The following is a 14,997-nucleotide window of genomic DNA, read 5'->3' as shown; positions in this document are numbered from 1 at the left end:
GATACCAGAAATCTGTTTATTTGACTTGGAACAGGATCTATGGAGGATCCCAGATTGTGATAAATATTGATTCCACAGTAAATCCAATGATTTCCTTCCCTGACATCTCTCTGTTGCAGGCCAACTTCCTGTGTAGCTATTGTTGCTCCTTGTGTTATGTAGCAGCCCTTTGCAGGGAAATCATTTGGTTCTTTGCTCTCCTGCTGAGCTCTGGAAGGGGCAATGTTGTTAAAACCTCTTGAAGCTAGTATTTTGATGTTTGGATAAAAAACGTTCCCAAAGTAAACTGCCTATTTCTCAGGCCCAGAAGCTAGAATATGCATATAATTGATAGATTAGGATAGAAAAACTCTATAGTTTCCAAAACTGTCAAAATATTGACTGTGAGTATAACAGAACTGATATTGCAGGCGAAAATCTGAGGAAAATCCAACCAGGAAATGCTGTTTTTCTGAAACTACTCTGTTCCATTGCAAGCCTATCTTCCATTTAAAGGGATATCAACCAGATTCATTTCCCTATGGCTTACACGGGTGTGAACAGTCTTTAGACATAGTTTCAAGCTTTTACTCTGAAAAATGAGCGAGAATGATCACATCGCGTCAGTGGATAGCCAGATGTCCTTAGATTTGTTCATGCGGGCGCCACTGGAGACAGACCTTTTCTCTCTCTTGTATTGAAAAGTTTACCGTCCGGTTGAAATATTATCAATTATTTATTGTAAAAACAACCCGAGGATTGATTATTAAAAAAACGTTTGACATGTTTCTACAAACTTTACGGATACTATTTGGAATTTGTCTGCCCGTCATGACCTGCACGAGCCTGTGGATTACTCAACAAAACGCACCAACCAAATGGAGGTTTTTGGATATAAAAGAGAATCTTTATGGAACAAAACACACATTTATTGTGTAACTGGGAGTCTCGTGAGTGCAAAAATACGAAGATCATCAAAGGTAAGTGATTAATTTAATTGCTTTTCTGACTTTCGTGACCAATCTACTTTGCTGCTAGCTGTTTGTAATGTTTTGTCTGCTGAGAGCTGTCCTCACATAATCGCATGGTTTGCTTTCACCGTAAAGCTTTTTTGAAATCTGACACGCCAGGTGGATTAACAACAAGCAAAACTGTGTTTTGGTATATTGCATTTGAGATTTCATGAAAATTTAATATTTTTAGTTATTTAATTTGAATTTGGCGCTCTGCAATTCACCGGATGTTGACAAAAATGATCCCACTAAAGGGATTGGTGCTCCAAGAGGTTCTAACCATCTGGTCTGGACCTAAGGAACCACGTCCTTCAAATGTGCACTGCACTCACAGACACTGCACCACACTGGGCATTGACTGTGTGATTCTTGTGTGTGTGTGTGTGTGTGTGTGTGTGTGTGTGTGTGTGTGTGTGTGTGTGTGTGTGTGTGTGTGTGTGTGTGTGTGTGTGTGTGTGTGTGTGTGTGTGTGTGTGTGTGTGTGTGTGTGTGTGTGTGTGTGTGTGTGTGTGTGTATCAGCTACTTTGTTATCTCTATCTCAGGATTTCCAACGTTGTCTTCTTCATGGGGGTCAATATATTGATTAAATACTATTATTCTCTGCTCTCAATAGTTTCCAGGATGCTGCTGTATGTGCACTCACTCACAATCCCTGCATCCCATTGGACATTATTCACATCCTTCACTGCATCCCATTGGACATTATTCACATCCTTCACTGCATCCCATTGGACATTATTCATATCCTTCACTGCATCCCATTGGACGTTATTCATATCCTTCACTGCATCCCATTGGACGTTATTCATATCCTTCACTGCATCCCATTGGACATTATTCACATCCTTCACTGCATCCCATTGGACGTTATTCATATCCTTCACTGCATCCCATTGGACGTTATTCATATCCTTCACTGCATCCCATTGGACGTTATTCATATCCTTCACTGCATCCCATTGGACGTTATTCATATCCTTCACTGCATCCCATTGGACGTTATTCATATCCTTCACTGCATCCCATTGGACGTTATTCATATCCTTCACTGCATCCCATTGGACGTTATTCATATCCTTCACTGCATCCCATTGGACATTATTCACATCCTTCACTGCATCCCATTGGACGTTATTCATATCCTTCACTGCATCCTATTGGACATCATTCACATCCTTCACAATCCCTGCATCCCATTGGACTTGACATTGATTGTGTGATTCTTCATCTTTAACCCAAGTCATATGCATCTTTAGCCAATGGTGTATAGCTGATTGTTCTGAAGAGTTCTCTCAGGACTTCCACTGTCATCTTCTATCTCCTTCTTCTACCCAATCAGAAGGGTGATGTACATCTGATGGGGATCAATACCATGACGAATGGCTATTCAACCAGCCGAGAATACAGACCAATATGCTGCTGGGATGATAGGAGAATGGGCAGCAGACAGAGGTTAGTGGACTTTGCAGCACTGCATTGGCAGATAGGGAGCTATAAGGGTAGATATTATGATGACCGTAACCCTTCACATGGGCACTCAATCACTGCAACACACCACACTGGACATTGACTGGATGACTCTTCATAATTATCTTTAGCCAAAGCGTGGGTACATACACTACAGGTCAAAGGTTTTAGAACACCTACTCATTCAAGGGTTAAACTATTTTCTACATTGTACAATAATAGTGGAGACATCAAAACTATGAAATAACACATATGGAATCATGTAGGAACCAAAGAAAACATGTTAAACAAATCAAAATATATTTTATATTTGAGATTCTTCAAATAGCCACCCTTTGCCTTGATGACAGCTTTGCACACTCTTGGCATTCTCTCAACCAGCTTCATCTGGAATGCTTTTCCAACAGTCTTGAAGGAGTTCCCACATATGCTGAGCACTTGTTGGCTGCTTTTCCTTCACTCTACGTTCCGACTCATCCCAAACCATCTCAATTTGATTGAAGTTGGTTGATTGTGGAGGCCAGGTCATCTGATGCAGCACTCCATCACTCTCCTTCTTGGTCAAATAGCCCTTACACAGCCTGGAGGTGGGTTGGGTCATTGTCCTGTTGAAAAACAAATGATAGTCCCACTAAGCCCAAACCTGATGGGATGGTGTATCACTGCAGAATGCTGTAGTAGCCATGCTGGTTAAGTGTGCCTTTAATTCTAAATAAATCACAGACAGTGTCACCAGCAAAGCACACCCACATAACACCTCCTCCTCCATGCTTTACGGTGGGAAATAAACATGCAGAGATCATCCGTTCACCCACACAGCGTCTAACAAAGACACGGCGGTTGGAACCAAACATCTCCAATTTGGACTCTGGACTAAAAGGGCAAATTTCCACCAGTCTAATGTCCATTACTCGTGTTTCTTGTCCCAAGCAAGTCTTCTTCTTATTGGTGTCCATTAGTGGTGGTTTCTTTGCAGCAATTCAACCATGACGGCCTGATTCATTCAGTCTCCTCTGAACAGTTGATGTTGAGATGTGTCTGTTATTTAAACTCTGTGAAGCATTTATTTGGGCTGCAATTTCTGCGGCTGGTAACTCTAATGAACTTATCCTCTGCAGCAGAGGTAACTCTGGGTCTTCCTTTCCTGTGGCGGTCCTCATGAGAGCCAGTTTCATCATAGCGCCTGATGGTTTTTGCAACTGCACTTGAAGAAAATTTCAAAGTTCTTGACATTTTCCGGATAGACTGACCTTCATGTCTTAAAAGTAATGATGGACTGTCGTTTCTCCTTGCTTATTTGAGCTGTTCTTGTCATAATATGGACTTGGTATTTTACCAAATAGGGCTATCTTCTGTAAACCAACCCTACCTTGTCACAACACGAATGATTGGCTCAAACGCATTAAGAAGGAAAGAAATTCCACAAATTAACTTTTAAGAAGGCACACCTGTTAATTGAAATGCATTCCAGGTGACTACCTCGTGAAGCTGGTTGAGAGAATGCCAAAAGTGTGCAAAGCTGTCATCAAGGCAAAGGGTGGCTATTTGAAGAATCTCATTTGTTTAACACTTTTTTGGTTACTACATGATTCCATATGTGTTATATCATAGTTTTGATGTCTCCACTATTATTGTACAATGTAGAAAATAGTTTAAAAAAATAAAGAAAAACCCTTGAATGAGTAGGTGTTCTAAAACGTTTGACCGGTAGTATAAACTCTGTGTGTGTGATTCACACAAGTGCTTCAGCTGCTTCATCTCTATAGAGTTCTCTCTATCTCTTTATATCCATATCATTCCACATCAGTGATAAATCACTTACCTGTCCTGCTAAGTACATTAATGAGGGTCAATAGTATGATTAATGACTATTCTACCTGCTTTGAATGGGTTCCAGGATGCTGCTGTGTCCTGTAGGAGGATGGCAGGGCTACAGACAGAGGGAGGTTGACTTTGCAGCACTGTGTAGGCAGCCAGGTAGCTTTAGCTGTGGGTAGTAGTGAAATGCATAGTGCCTGTTCTCTGGCTGCCTACAGTGTACATTTCACACAGCAGAAAACTGTTGAAAGTGAACAGGCTGAGATTAGCAGGTTTATATGTGTATACAGGGCAATAGGAAAGTATTTAGACTCCTTGACTTTTTCCACATTTTGTTACGTTACAGCCTTATTCTAAAATGGATTACATTAATGTTTTTCCTCATCGATCTACACACAAACCCTATAATGACATCACAATACCCCATAATGAGATCACAATACCCCATAATGTCATCACAATACCCCATAATGACATCACAATACCCCATAATGACATCACAATACCCCATAATGTCATCACAATACCCCATAATGACATCACAATACCCCATAATGTCATCACAATACCCCATAATGACAAAGAGAAAACAGGATTTTTTAAAACAAAAATACCATAAGTATTCAGACCCTTTGCTAAGAGACTTGCAATTTAGCTCAGGTGCATCCTGTTTCCATTGACCATCCTTGAGATGTTTCTATAACTTGAGTGGAGTCCACCTGTGGTAAATTGATTGGACATGATTTGGAAAGGGACACACCTGTCTATATAAGGTCCCACAGTTGACAGTGGATGTCAGAGCAAAAACCAAGCCAGGAAGTCGAAGGAATTGTCCGTAGAGCCCCGAGACAGGATTGTGTCGAGGTACAGATCTGGGGAAGGGTACCAAAACATTTCTGCAGCATTAAAGGTCCCCTAGAACCTAGTGGCCTCCATCATTCTTAAATGTAAGAAGTTTGGAACCACCAAAACTCATCCCAAACTGAGCAATCGGGGGAGAAGAGCCTTGGTCAGGGAGGTGACCAAGAACCCGATGGTCACTCTGACAGAGCTCTAGAGTTCCCCTGTGGAGATGGGAGAACCATCCAGAAGGACAACCATCTCTGCAGAACTCCACCAATCAGGCCTTTATGGTAGAGTGGACAGACAGAAGCCACTCCCCAGTAAAATGCACATGACATCCCGCTTGGAGTTTGCCAAAAGGCACCTAAAGACTCTCAGACCATGAGAAACAAGATTCTCTGGTCTGATGAAACCAAAATTGAACTCTTTGTCCTGAATGCCAGGCATTACGTCTGGAGGAAAGCTGGCACCATCCCTACGGTGAAGCATGGTGGTGGCATCATCATGCTGTGGGGATGTTTTTTCAGCGGCAGGGACTGGGAGACTAGTCAAGATCGAGGGAAAGATGAACAGAGCAAAGTACAGAGAGATCCTAGATGAAAACCTGCTCCAGAGCTCTCAGGACCTCAGACTGGGGTGAAGGTTCACCCTTCCAACAGGATAACGACCCTAAGCACACAGCCAAGACAACACAGCAGTGGCTTCAGGACAAGTTTCAGAATGACCTTGAGTGGCCCAGCCAGACCCCTGACTTGAAACCGAACTAACGTCTCTGGAGAGACCTGAAAATAGCTGCACAGCGACGCTCCCCATCCAACCTGATAGAGCTTGAGAGGATCTGCAGAGAAGATTGGGAGAAACTCCCCAAATTCAGGTATGTCAAGCTTGTAGCATCATACCCAAGAACATTCGAGGTTGTAATCACTGCCAAAGGTGCTTCGACAAAGTACTGAGTAAAAGGTCTGAATACTTATGTAAATTTAATATTTGTATTTTATTTATTTATTTATACTTTTGCTTTGTCATTGTGGGGTATTGTGTGTAGATTGATGAGGAAAAAAACAATTGAATCCATTTTAGAATATGGCTGTTACGTAAAAAAATATGTGGTGAAAGTCAGAGGATCTGAATACTTTCCAAATGTAATATAATAATAAAATAATCATTGAGAATATAGTCACTGAGAAACAATCACGGTTTTGGATATTGAATCCTTCCTGATGTCGTGAGCCAGCCAGCCAGCCAGCCAGCCAGTGCAGTGGAAAGCATTGTGTTGAAGTAAACACATTTCACAGAGCCAGTGGAGGGAGGGAGTTTCAGAAAAGCCTATAGGCTTCTGTACCGAAGTGCTGTCCTTGTTCTTCTGCGCCTGCATAGTGCTTAAAACAGATGTCAGCACTTCTGTAAATGTCAGCACTACTGTAAATGTCAGCACTACTGTAAATGTCAGCACTACTGTAAATGTCAGCACTGGACCAATAGAGCGACAAGGTAATATTCTCATTGGCTGTTTTCTGCTGGACAGAAAATAATACAATCCCCTCATAAAAAATGATGAAGTTGGCAAATGATTTCCCTGAGTCTGGATGTGGTGAAAGGATATAGAAAAAGGGTGTAGCCTGGTTCCATACCAGTAGGCCAACTCCTCTGACTGCCGTTTTCATTGAACCATAAGGAGCCTCCTCTGACTACCGTTTTCATTGAACCATAAGGAGCCTCCTCTGACTACCGTTTTCATTGAACCATAAGGAGCCTCCTCTGACTACCGTTTTCATTGAACCATAAGGAGCCACCTCTGACTGCCGTTTTCATTGAACCATACAATACAAGGAGACTCCTCTGACTACCCTTTTCATTGAACCATAAGGAGCCTCCTCTGACTACCGTTTTCATTGAACCATAAGGAGCCTCCTCTGACTACCGTTTTCATTGAACCATAAGGAGCCTCCTCTGACTGCCGTTTTCATTGAACCATACAATACAAGGAGTTGGCTATAGCACTGAGTGGCAACACTAATTAGTGGCCTCTGTTGTGATGGTTTATAATGTTCCATGCAATCAATATCTGTCAGGCACAGTGTCACTACAATTAAACTATGGGTTGAGGGGGTTGAGTGGTAAAGCCACTTAACTCAGAAGGAAAACACGTGCTCCACTGACTGTCAAGATAAATGTGTGTGCTCTCTAGTAACGGGATAATCTCCAACCAGGTTCGACTGTGCTGTGCTCGTCGTGTCCAGTATAATGACTAGCCTGTAGGAACTTCATTACAGCCTACATATAACCGGTTTTCCTTAGATAATCAATTCTAGATCTAAACAATTCAGCTCCTCGTGAGTTTGGTGTTGCTTCTCAACTGTCTTGAGGACAGACGGACTTCTTTGTCTAGGCTGTGTACTTCACGGGAACAGGAAAACATTGGTACTGTACTGTAAACTAACATATTTATTGTTTTGACATCTATTTTAAATCTGAATAATCTCATGATGTCACATTAACAAAAAGAAAAACAATCATATCTTTTAAAACACGCTGGTTTCATGTTTAAACACAGGTCTAATTGAATTCACTACTGCACCAATCAGTGGGTCCACTTTGATAATAAGCCTCACAATGAGTCACATTCAACATTCTCTTCTTTTCAAGTAGGAGATATGACAGAGCATAACTACATGGATTTGCTTTGGATACATACAGGCCCCCCTTTGTTGGGCAATAGACTTATTATGATGACCATTTTATGCATCTGTGAATATTGCATTAGAAAACACGGCGTGTGATTTATGATCGCTGCAGAAACGCACTCAGTGAGACATATTGAGCTTTTGTTGATAATCCATAATAGGAAGAAGATCCTGTTAGAAAACACGAATAACCATCATTTAAACAATTACAAAATGATTTTAAAAAATTGTATCAATGTTTCAACAACCAGGCAATATTCAATTGAAAGAGACTGAGCGCGTAGTTTACATTGATTTGGGCTATCATGCGACACCAATAACAGTAACTAGACTACAGTAGCGGCGCAGACCTGCCATAATAAAAACAAGACTTACCGAATAAAAGCGGGCGAAGCAGGCCTGCCATGACTGCAGCGAAAACAATTCCACACTATTCAGAACTGTTGTTGCTCGTTGTTTTTCAGCTGTAGCGGGCGGAGAGAACGCACCTCATCGTATACTGGCTGGTTAAGAAAAACGCTAAGCGTGATAAGCGTCTGAACTTGGATGCTCCGGTTCACGATTATCTGCGTCTCTCTCAGCGCTATGTGTGTGTGGAGACAGGCTCGCACGGACAGATGCTGCCACTATGGTGCTTTCAATACAACTCGGAAACTCGGTATTTCCGAGTTAAAAAATGTATGTACGTTATTGGTCTATTCTGATATTTTCCAAATGGGAAACTCCGGAACCATTTCTTCAACGAGTGTGCAAGTCGGACATTTCCGAGTTGTCTTGAACGCGGCATATGACAACGCCTGTAATGTGCGGGCATAAGCACCCGTCAGAGTAAGTCACATAATGTAAACAACGAAACTTCAGAGGTAAACCCTCTCGTCTGAATTAAATGTTGACAGTCACATTCTTTCGTGTAAATGATAGCACGGGTGCAGTGATTAATTTAAACTAGAAGAACAGGCCTTTATGTATTCTACCAATTGTACCCCACACACCCACAATTGGGTTTTCTGATAAAAGAGCTGTAGAGATGCAATCTGGTCTCAGAGCATATCGTATGATTCTTTTTTAGACACCCTATTTAGTATGACATGTTATGTTTTGTATTAACTTGTGGGTGTCCATCATGGTATGATATGTTACGAAAGTGCAATTCCTACAATGTTACAAATTACATTTCGTAAAATATATCATATCCCATGACGGGACATCCACAAATGTGTTGTAGCTAACGTTAGCTAGGTGGCTAATGCTAACATTAGCTAGCTCTAGGGGTTAAGGTTAGGAGTTAGGTTAAAGGTTTAGGATAAGGGTTAGCTAAAAGGTTAAGGTTAGGAGAAGGGTTAAGTTTAGGGGAAGGGTTAGCAAACATGCAAAATAGAAGAAAAACATTTTAGTTGCTAACTAGCTCAAATGCTAAAGTTGTCTGTGATGAGATTCGAACACGCACAGTCCTTTAATTTGTGTTAAGTAAACGTAGCATGTCAAACTAATTTGAGTGTCATAGTACGTCTAGTCTATGTTACGTTTAGTCTATGAGACCAGGCTGAGATATACTAGGAGTTAAATTCACTGACAGACAAGATGTAGAGACAAGATCAAATCAACTCATTTTATCTGTCATGTGCGTCATAAACAACCGGTGAGACTACGAGTGAAACGCTTACTTACTTTTCTAACAATGCAAAGTAAAAAACAAAACAAAAAAATAAATAGTGACACAAGACAAGGAATACATTTCACAGCGAATAGCAATGACAGGTAATTGAGGTAGCCATGTAGTGCATTCAGAAAGTATTCAGACCCCGTTGACTTTTTCCACATTTTGTTACGTTACAGCCTTATTCTAAAATGAATTATTTCACCCCCCTTCATCAATCTACATACAATACCCCATAATGACAAAGAGAAAACCTATGGTAGAGTGGCCAGACAGAAGCCACTCCTCAGTAAAAGGCACATGACAGCCCACTTGGGAGTTTGCCAAAAGGCACCTAAAGGACTCAGACCATGAGAAACAAGATTCTCAGGTCTGATGAAACCAAGATTGAACTCTTTGTCCTGGATGCCAAGCATTACGTCTGGAGGAAACCTGGCACCATCCCTACAGTGAAGCATGGTGGTGGCAGCATCATGCTTTGGGGGATGTTTTTCAGCGGCAGGGACTGGGAGACTAGTCAGGGTCGAGAGAAAGATGAACGGAGCAAAGTACAGAGAGATCCTAGATGAAAACCTGCTCCAGACTGCTCAGGACCCCAGACTGGGGTAAAGGTTCACCTTCCAACAGGACAACAAACCTAAGAACACAGCCAAGACAACGCAGGAGTGGCTTTGGGGCGAACCTCAATGTCCTTGAGTGGCCCAGCCAGAACCCGGACTTGAACCCAATCGAACATCTCTGGAGAGACCTGAAAACAGCTGTGCAGCGATGCTCCCCATCCAACCTGACAGAGCTTGAGAGGATCTGCAGAGAAGAATGGGAGAAACTCCCCAAATACAGGTGTGCCAAGCTTGTAGCGTCATACCCAATAGTATAGGGTCTGAATACTTATGTAAATGTTATATTTCAATTTTGTATTTTTAATACATTTGCAAATATTTCTAAAAACATATTTTTGCTTTGTCATTATGGGGGTATTGTGTGTAGATTGATGGGGGGGGGGACGATTTAATCCATTTTAGAATGTAACGCTGTAACGTAACAAAATGTGGGGGAAAAAATCAAGGGGTCCGAATACTTTCTGAATGCACCGACGATGTCATCAATGACGTCATCAATGCACTTAATGAAGATGGTGACTGGGGAAAACTATTATTGGACCATGCTGGTCACTCATGAACATTTGAACATCTTGGCCATGTTCTGTTATAATCTCCACCTGGCTCAGCCAGCAGAGGACTGGCCACCCCACATAGCCTTGTTCCTCGCTAGGTTTTGGCCTTTCTAGAGAGTTTTCCTAGCCACCGTGCTTCTACACCTGCATTGCTTGCTGTTTGGGGTTTTAGGCTGGGTTTCTGTACAGCACTTTGAGATATCAGCTGATGTATGAAGGGCTATATAAATACATTTGATGTCATCAATGCACTTAATGAAGATGGTGACTGGGGTAAACTCAATGTTATCGGATGAATCCCGTAACATAACAGTTGAAGTCGAATGTTTACGTACACTTAGGTTGGAGTCATTAAAACTCGTCTTTCAACCACTCCACAAATTTCTTGTTAACAAACTATAGTTTACCATTGGGTTATAAGAACTGAATGTAGCAATTCTCAAATGAATCAAACCACTATTTTTGATTCAATAAGTTGTGTTTGTAAACGCTTTCCAAACCAGTTATAATTAAAACATACTTTCCTAACCCCCAAATGAGTCTAAATACACAGGACGGAGTATATATATTTTTTAAATTTTCAAATTGGTGATTAAACAGAGATGAAAATGCATATATTTAGATGGATTTCTTTAATCGATCCTTATTTTCTGAACCCGTTCCCTCAAATGTATTCTAGTCTGGCAACAAAAGTTGCATTATAGTAAAGATAAAATGTACTGAAAACCCTATTGAAAACACCCAAGAGAAAATCTGTCGGTATAGAAAGTGGGAGATGCGTAATGCAGAAGCGCCTTACACACCTTCACAAGGTAAAGCCAGAATACCAAACTACTGAGACTTGTAGGAAGGGTAATTTTTAAAATTTTTAATCGGATAAGGGGCCTTGGTAAATAGTATGCTCTGCGGTTTTAGACACAGTCGACCTCAGGCAAAAAAAACGTGCGATTTCCTTAACTTCAGAGATCACGCACCACTACACCTACAGATGTCGATGCCTTGCAGTGGCGGCAGGTGACAATCGTCCACAAAGGTCGATTTGGGTCCTTTAAGCTTAAAAAGGACCTATATTTATTTGTTTAATTTAACTAGGCAAGTCAGTTAAGAACAAATTCTTATTTTACAATGACAGCCTACCCCCCGGCCAAACCCTCCCCTAACCCGGACGACACTGGGCCAATTGTCCAACGCACTACGGGACTCCTAATCACAGCTGGTTGTGATACAGCCTGGAATCAAACCAGGGTCTGTAGTGACACCTCTCGCTTTACCTCTAGCACAGAGATGCAAGTGCCTTAGACGGCTGCACCACTCAGAGATCCATGTCTTCAGTACATTCAGGGTGATGACATGCTTCAACAAATGACATTTATTACCAAAACATTATCCCAGAATTCTAGTCACAGACCAGAACAGGAAGTCATGAAGGTCCTCAGAAAGTCATTGGTCCAGAAGAAAATAATATTACATCAGATTTCAGTGTCCAGAAGATAATCTGACCTGAAATCAGATTATCTAATAAAAATATGACATTAATACTTAGTTACACGTCCAAAAGGCCGTTACAAAAAACACACAAGCTGTGTTCCAAACTGTAAAAGTAGCTTGGAATGAAGGTATATAGGCTACGTTCACAAAACTTGATACATTAACAGGTACATTAACAGATACAAATTTTAACATTGATAGCATTCAAATTGGGCCATTTTGTTCCCTATTAGGATTTTTGTTTTAACCAACAACAGGATGACAAACATTTACAACTATTTACAGGCTGTGTCCCCAAAAAAATAAATCACACCCCTATGGGCCCTATTCAAAAGTAGTACCCTACATATGGAAAGGGTGAATTTAGAACACAGACAGAGGCTAGTCTTTTTTTACCCAGGAAACAGATTTAGAACAGACAGAGGCTAATCTTTTTTTACCCAGGAAACAGATTTAGAACAGACAGAGGCTAGTCTTTTTTTTACCCAGGAAACAGATTTAGAACACAGACAGAGGCTAGTCTTTTTCCCCCCCAGGAAACAGATTTAGAACACAGACAGAGGCTAGTCTTTTTCCCCCAGGAAACAGATTTAGAACACAGACAGAGGCTAGTCTTTTTTTACCCAGGAAACAGATTTAGAACACAGACAGAGGCTAGTCTTTTTTTACCCAGGAAACAGATTTAGAACACAGACAGAGGCTAGTCTTTTTTTTACCCAGGAAACAGATTTAGAACACAGACAGAGGCTAGTCTTTTTTTACCCAGGAAACAGATTTAGAACACAGACAGAGGCTAGTCTTTTTTACCCAGGAAACAGATTTAGAACACAGACAGAGGATAGTCTTTTTTTTACCCAGGAAACAGATTTAGAACACAGACAGAGGCTAGTCTTTTTTTACCCAGGAAACAGATTTAGAACACAGACAGAGGCTAGTCTTTTTTTACCCAGGAAACAGATTTAGAACACAGACAGAGGCTAGTCTTTTTTTACCCAGGAAACAGATTTAGAACACAGACAGAGGCTAGTCTTTTTTTACCCAGGAAACAGATTTAGAACACAGACAGAGGCTAGTCTTTTTTTTACCCAGGAAACAGATTTAGAACACAGACAGAGGCTAGTCTTTTTCCCCCCCAGGAAACAGATTTAGAACACAGACAGAGGCTAGTCTTTTTTTTACCCAGGAAACAGATTTAGAACACAGACAGAGGCTAGTCTTTTTTTACCCAGGAAACAGATTTAGAACACAGACAGAGGCTAGTCTTTTTTTTACCCAGGAAACAGATTTAGAACACAGACAGAGGCTAGTCTTTTTTTTACCCAGGAAACAGATTTAGAACACAGACAGAGGCTAGTCTTTTTTTACCCAGGAAACAGATTTAGAACACAGACAGAGGCTAGTCTTTTTTTACCCAGGAAACAGATTTAGAACACAGACAGAGGCTAGTCTTTTTTTTACCCAGGAAACAGATTTAGAACACAGACAGAGGCTAGTCTTTTCCCCCCCCAGGAAACAGATTTAGAACACAGACAGAGGCTAGTCTTTTTTTACCCAGGAAACAGATTTAGAACACAGACAGAGGCTAGTCTTTTTTTACCCAGGAAACAGATTTAGAACACAGACAGAGGCTAGTCTTTTTTACCCAGGAAACAGATTTAGAACACAGACAGAGGCTAGTCTTTTTTTTACCCAGGAAACAGATTTAGAACACTGACAGAGGCTAGTCTTTTTTTACCCAGGAAACAGATTTAGAACACAGACAGAGGCTAGTCTTTTTTTACCCAGGAAACAGATTTAGAACACAGACAGAGGCTAGTCTTTTTTTACCCAGGAAACAGATTTAGAACACAGACAGAGGCTAGTCTTTTTTTTACCCAGGAAACAGATTTAGAACACAGACAGAGGCTAGTCTTTTTTTTACCCAGGAAACAGATTTAGAACACAGACAGAGGCTAGTCTTTTCCCCCCCCAGGAAACAGATTTAGAACACAGACAAGAGGCTAGTCTTTTCCCCCCCCAGGAAACAGATTTAGAACACAGACAGAGGCTAGTCTTTTCCCCCAGGAAACAGATTTAGAACACAGACAGAGGCTAGTCTTTTTTTTACCCAGGAAACAGATTTAGAACACAGACAGAGGCTAGTCTTTTTCCCCCCCAGGAAACAGATTTAGAACACAGACAAGAGTCTTTTCCCCCAGGAAACAGATTTAGAACACAGACAGAGGCTAGTCTTTTTCCCCCCCAGGAAACAGATTTAGAACACAGACAGAGGCTAGTCTTTTTCCCCCCCAGGAAACAGATTTAGAACACAGACAGAGGCTAGTCTTTTTTTTACCCAGGAAACAGATTTAGAACACAGACAGAGGCTAGTCTTTCCCCCCCCCAGGAAACAGATTTAAAACTGCTGCAGGACCAGCTTCTTCTTCACGTCGTGAGAGAACTTGTTGGATCGGAACGCGTCGCTGTCATAGAACACTGACAGGTTGTGGATGCTGATCTGTCTGGCCTGGGGAAGGAGAGAGCACAAACAACAATTCATAAACTATATTCATAAACTATAGCAGTGTTGACAACAACATGTAACAAGATATTCTCTCATCCCCCCCCCCCGAGGGGAAGAATAGAAATAGATAGAGTTGAATCAAGTTGACATTATTGAGATTATGCCAACGGTTAGCATCTCGCTAGACAACAGGCGAGGGAGAGGAGACGAAACCATCAGACTATTGAGAAGGCACCATGATTAGCAGCTTGGTATAATAGTACATTGCCGAGGAAGACATTTTACATCATTCGTTAAGACAACACCATGACTAACAGCTCATTACCTTGTCCACCAGGTCTTTCTCTGGGATCTCGATGGTGTCCTGCTG

General features: G+C 41.3%; 2 protein-coding genes across 2 annotated transcripts in view; both read right to left on the bottom strand.

Annotated features, from left to right (window-relative positions):
* The window catches only part of LOC115142369 (podocalyxin-like protein 2), a 42,592-nt gene extending 40,460 nt beyond the window's left edge, over window positions 1-2,132 (bottom strand). The window contains exon 1 of the mRNA XM_065000741.1: window positions 1,637-2,132. Within this exon, the coding sequence (XP_064856813.1) occupies window positions 1,637-2,132 (496 nt within the window). The remainder of the gene's footprint in view (window positions 1-1,636) is intronic.
* A 12,193-nt stretch (window positions 2,133-14,325) lies between these two features.
* LOC115125105 (DNA replication licensing factor mcm2-like) overlaps window positions 14,326-14,997 on the bottom strand; it is a 10,697-nt gene continuing 10,025 nt past the window's right edge. Inside the window, exons 15-16 of the mRNA XM_029654599.2 lie at window positions 14,953-14,997; window positions 14,326-14,630 (exon numbers count right to left, since the gene is read on the bottom strand). The exon at window positions 14,953-14,997 is cut by the window's right edge and continues 111 nt beyond it. Of these exons, the coding sequence (XP_029510459.1) occupies window positions 14,520-14,630; window positions 14,953-14,997 (156 nt within the window). The 3' untranslated portion in view covers window positions 14,326-14,519. The remainder of the gene's footprint in view (window positions 14,631-14,952) is intronic.

The sequence above is a fragment of the Oncorhynchus nerka genome, linkage group LG15 (assembly GCF_034236695.1).
Source record: "Oncorhynchus nerka isolate Pitt River linkage group LG15, Oner_Uvic_2.0, whole genome shotgun sequence".
In the NCBI taxonomy this organism is placed as follows: Eukaryota; Metazoa; Chordata; class Actinopteri; order Salmoniformes; family Salmonidae; genus Oncorhynchus; species Oncorhynchus nerka.
The sequence above is the reverse complement of the archived record's forward strand: the minus strand, read 5'-3'. Positions and strand labels throughout refer to the sequence as shown.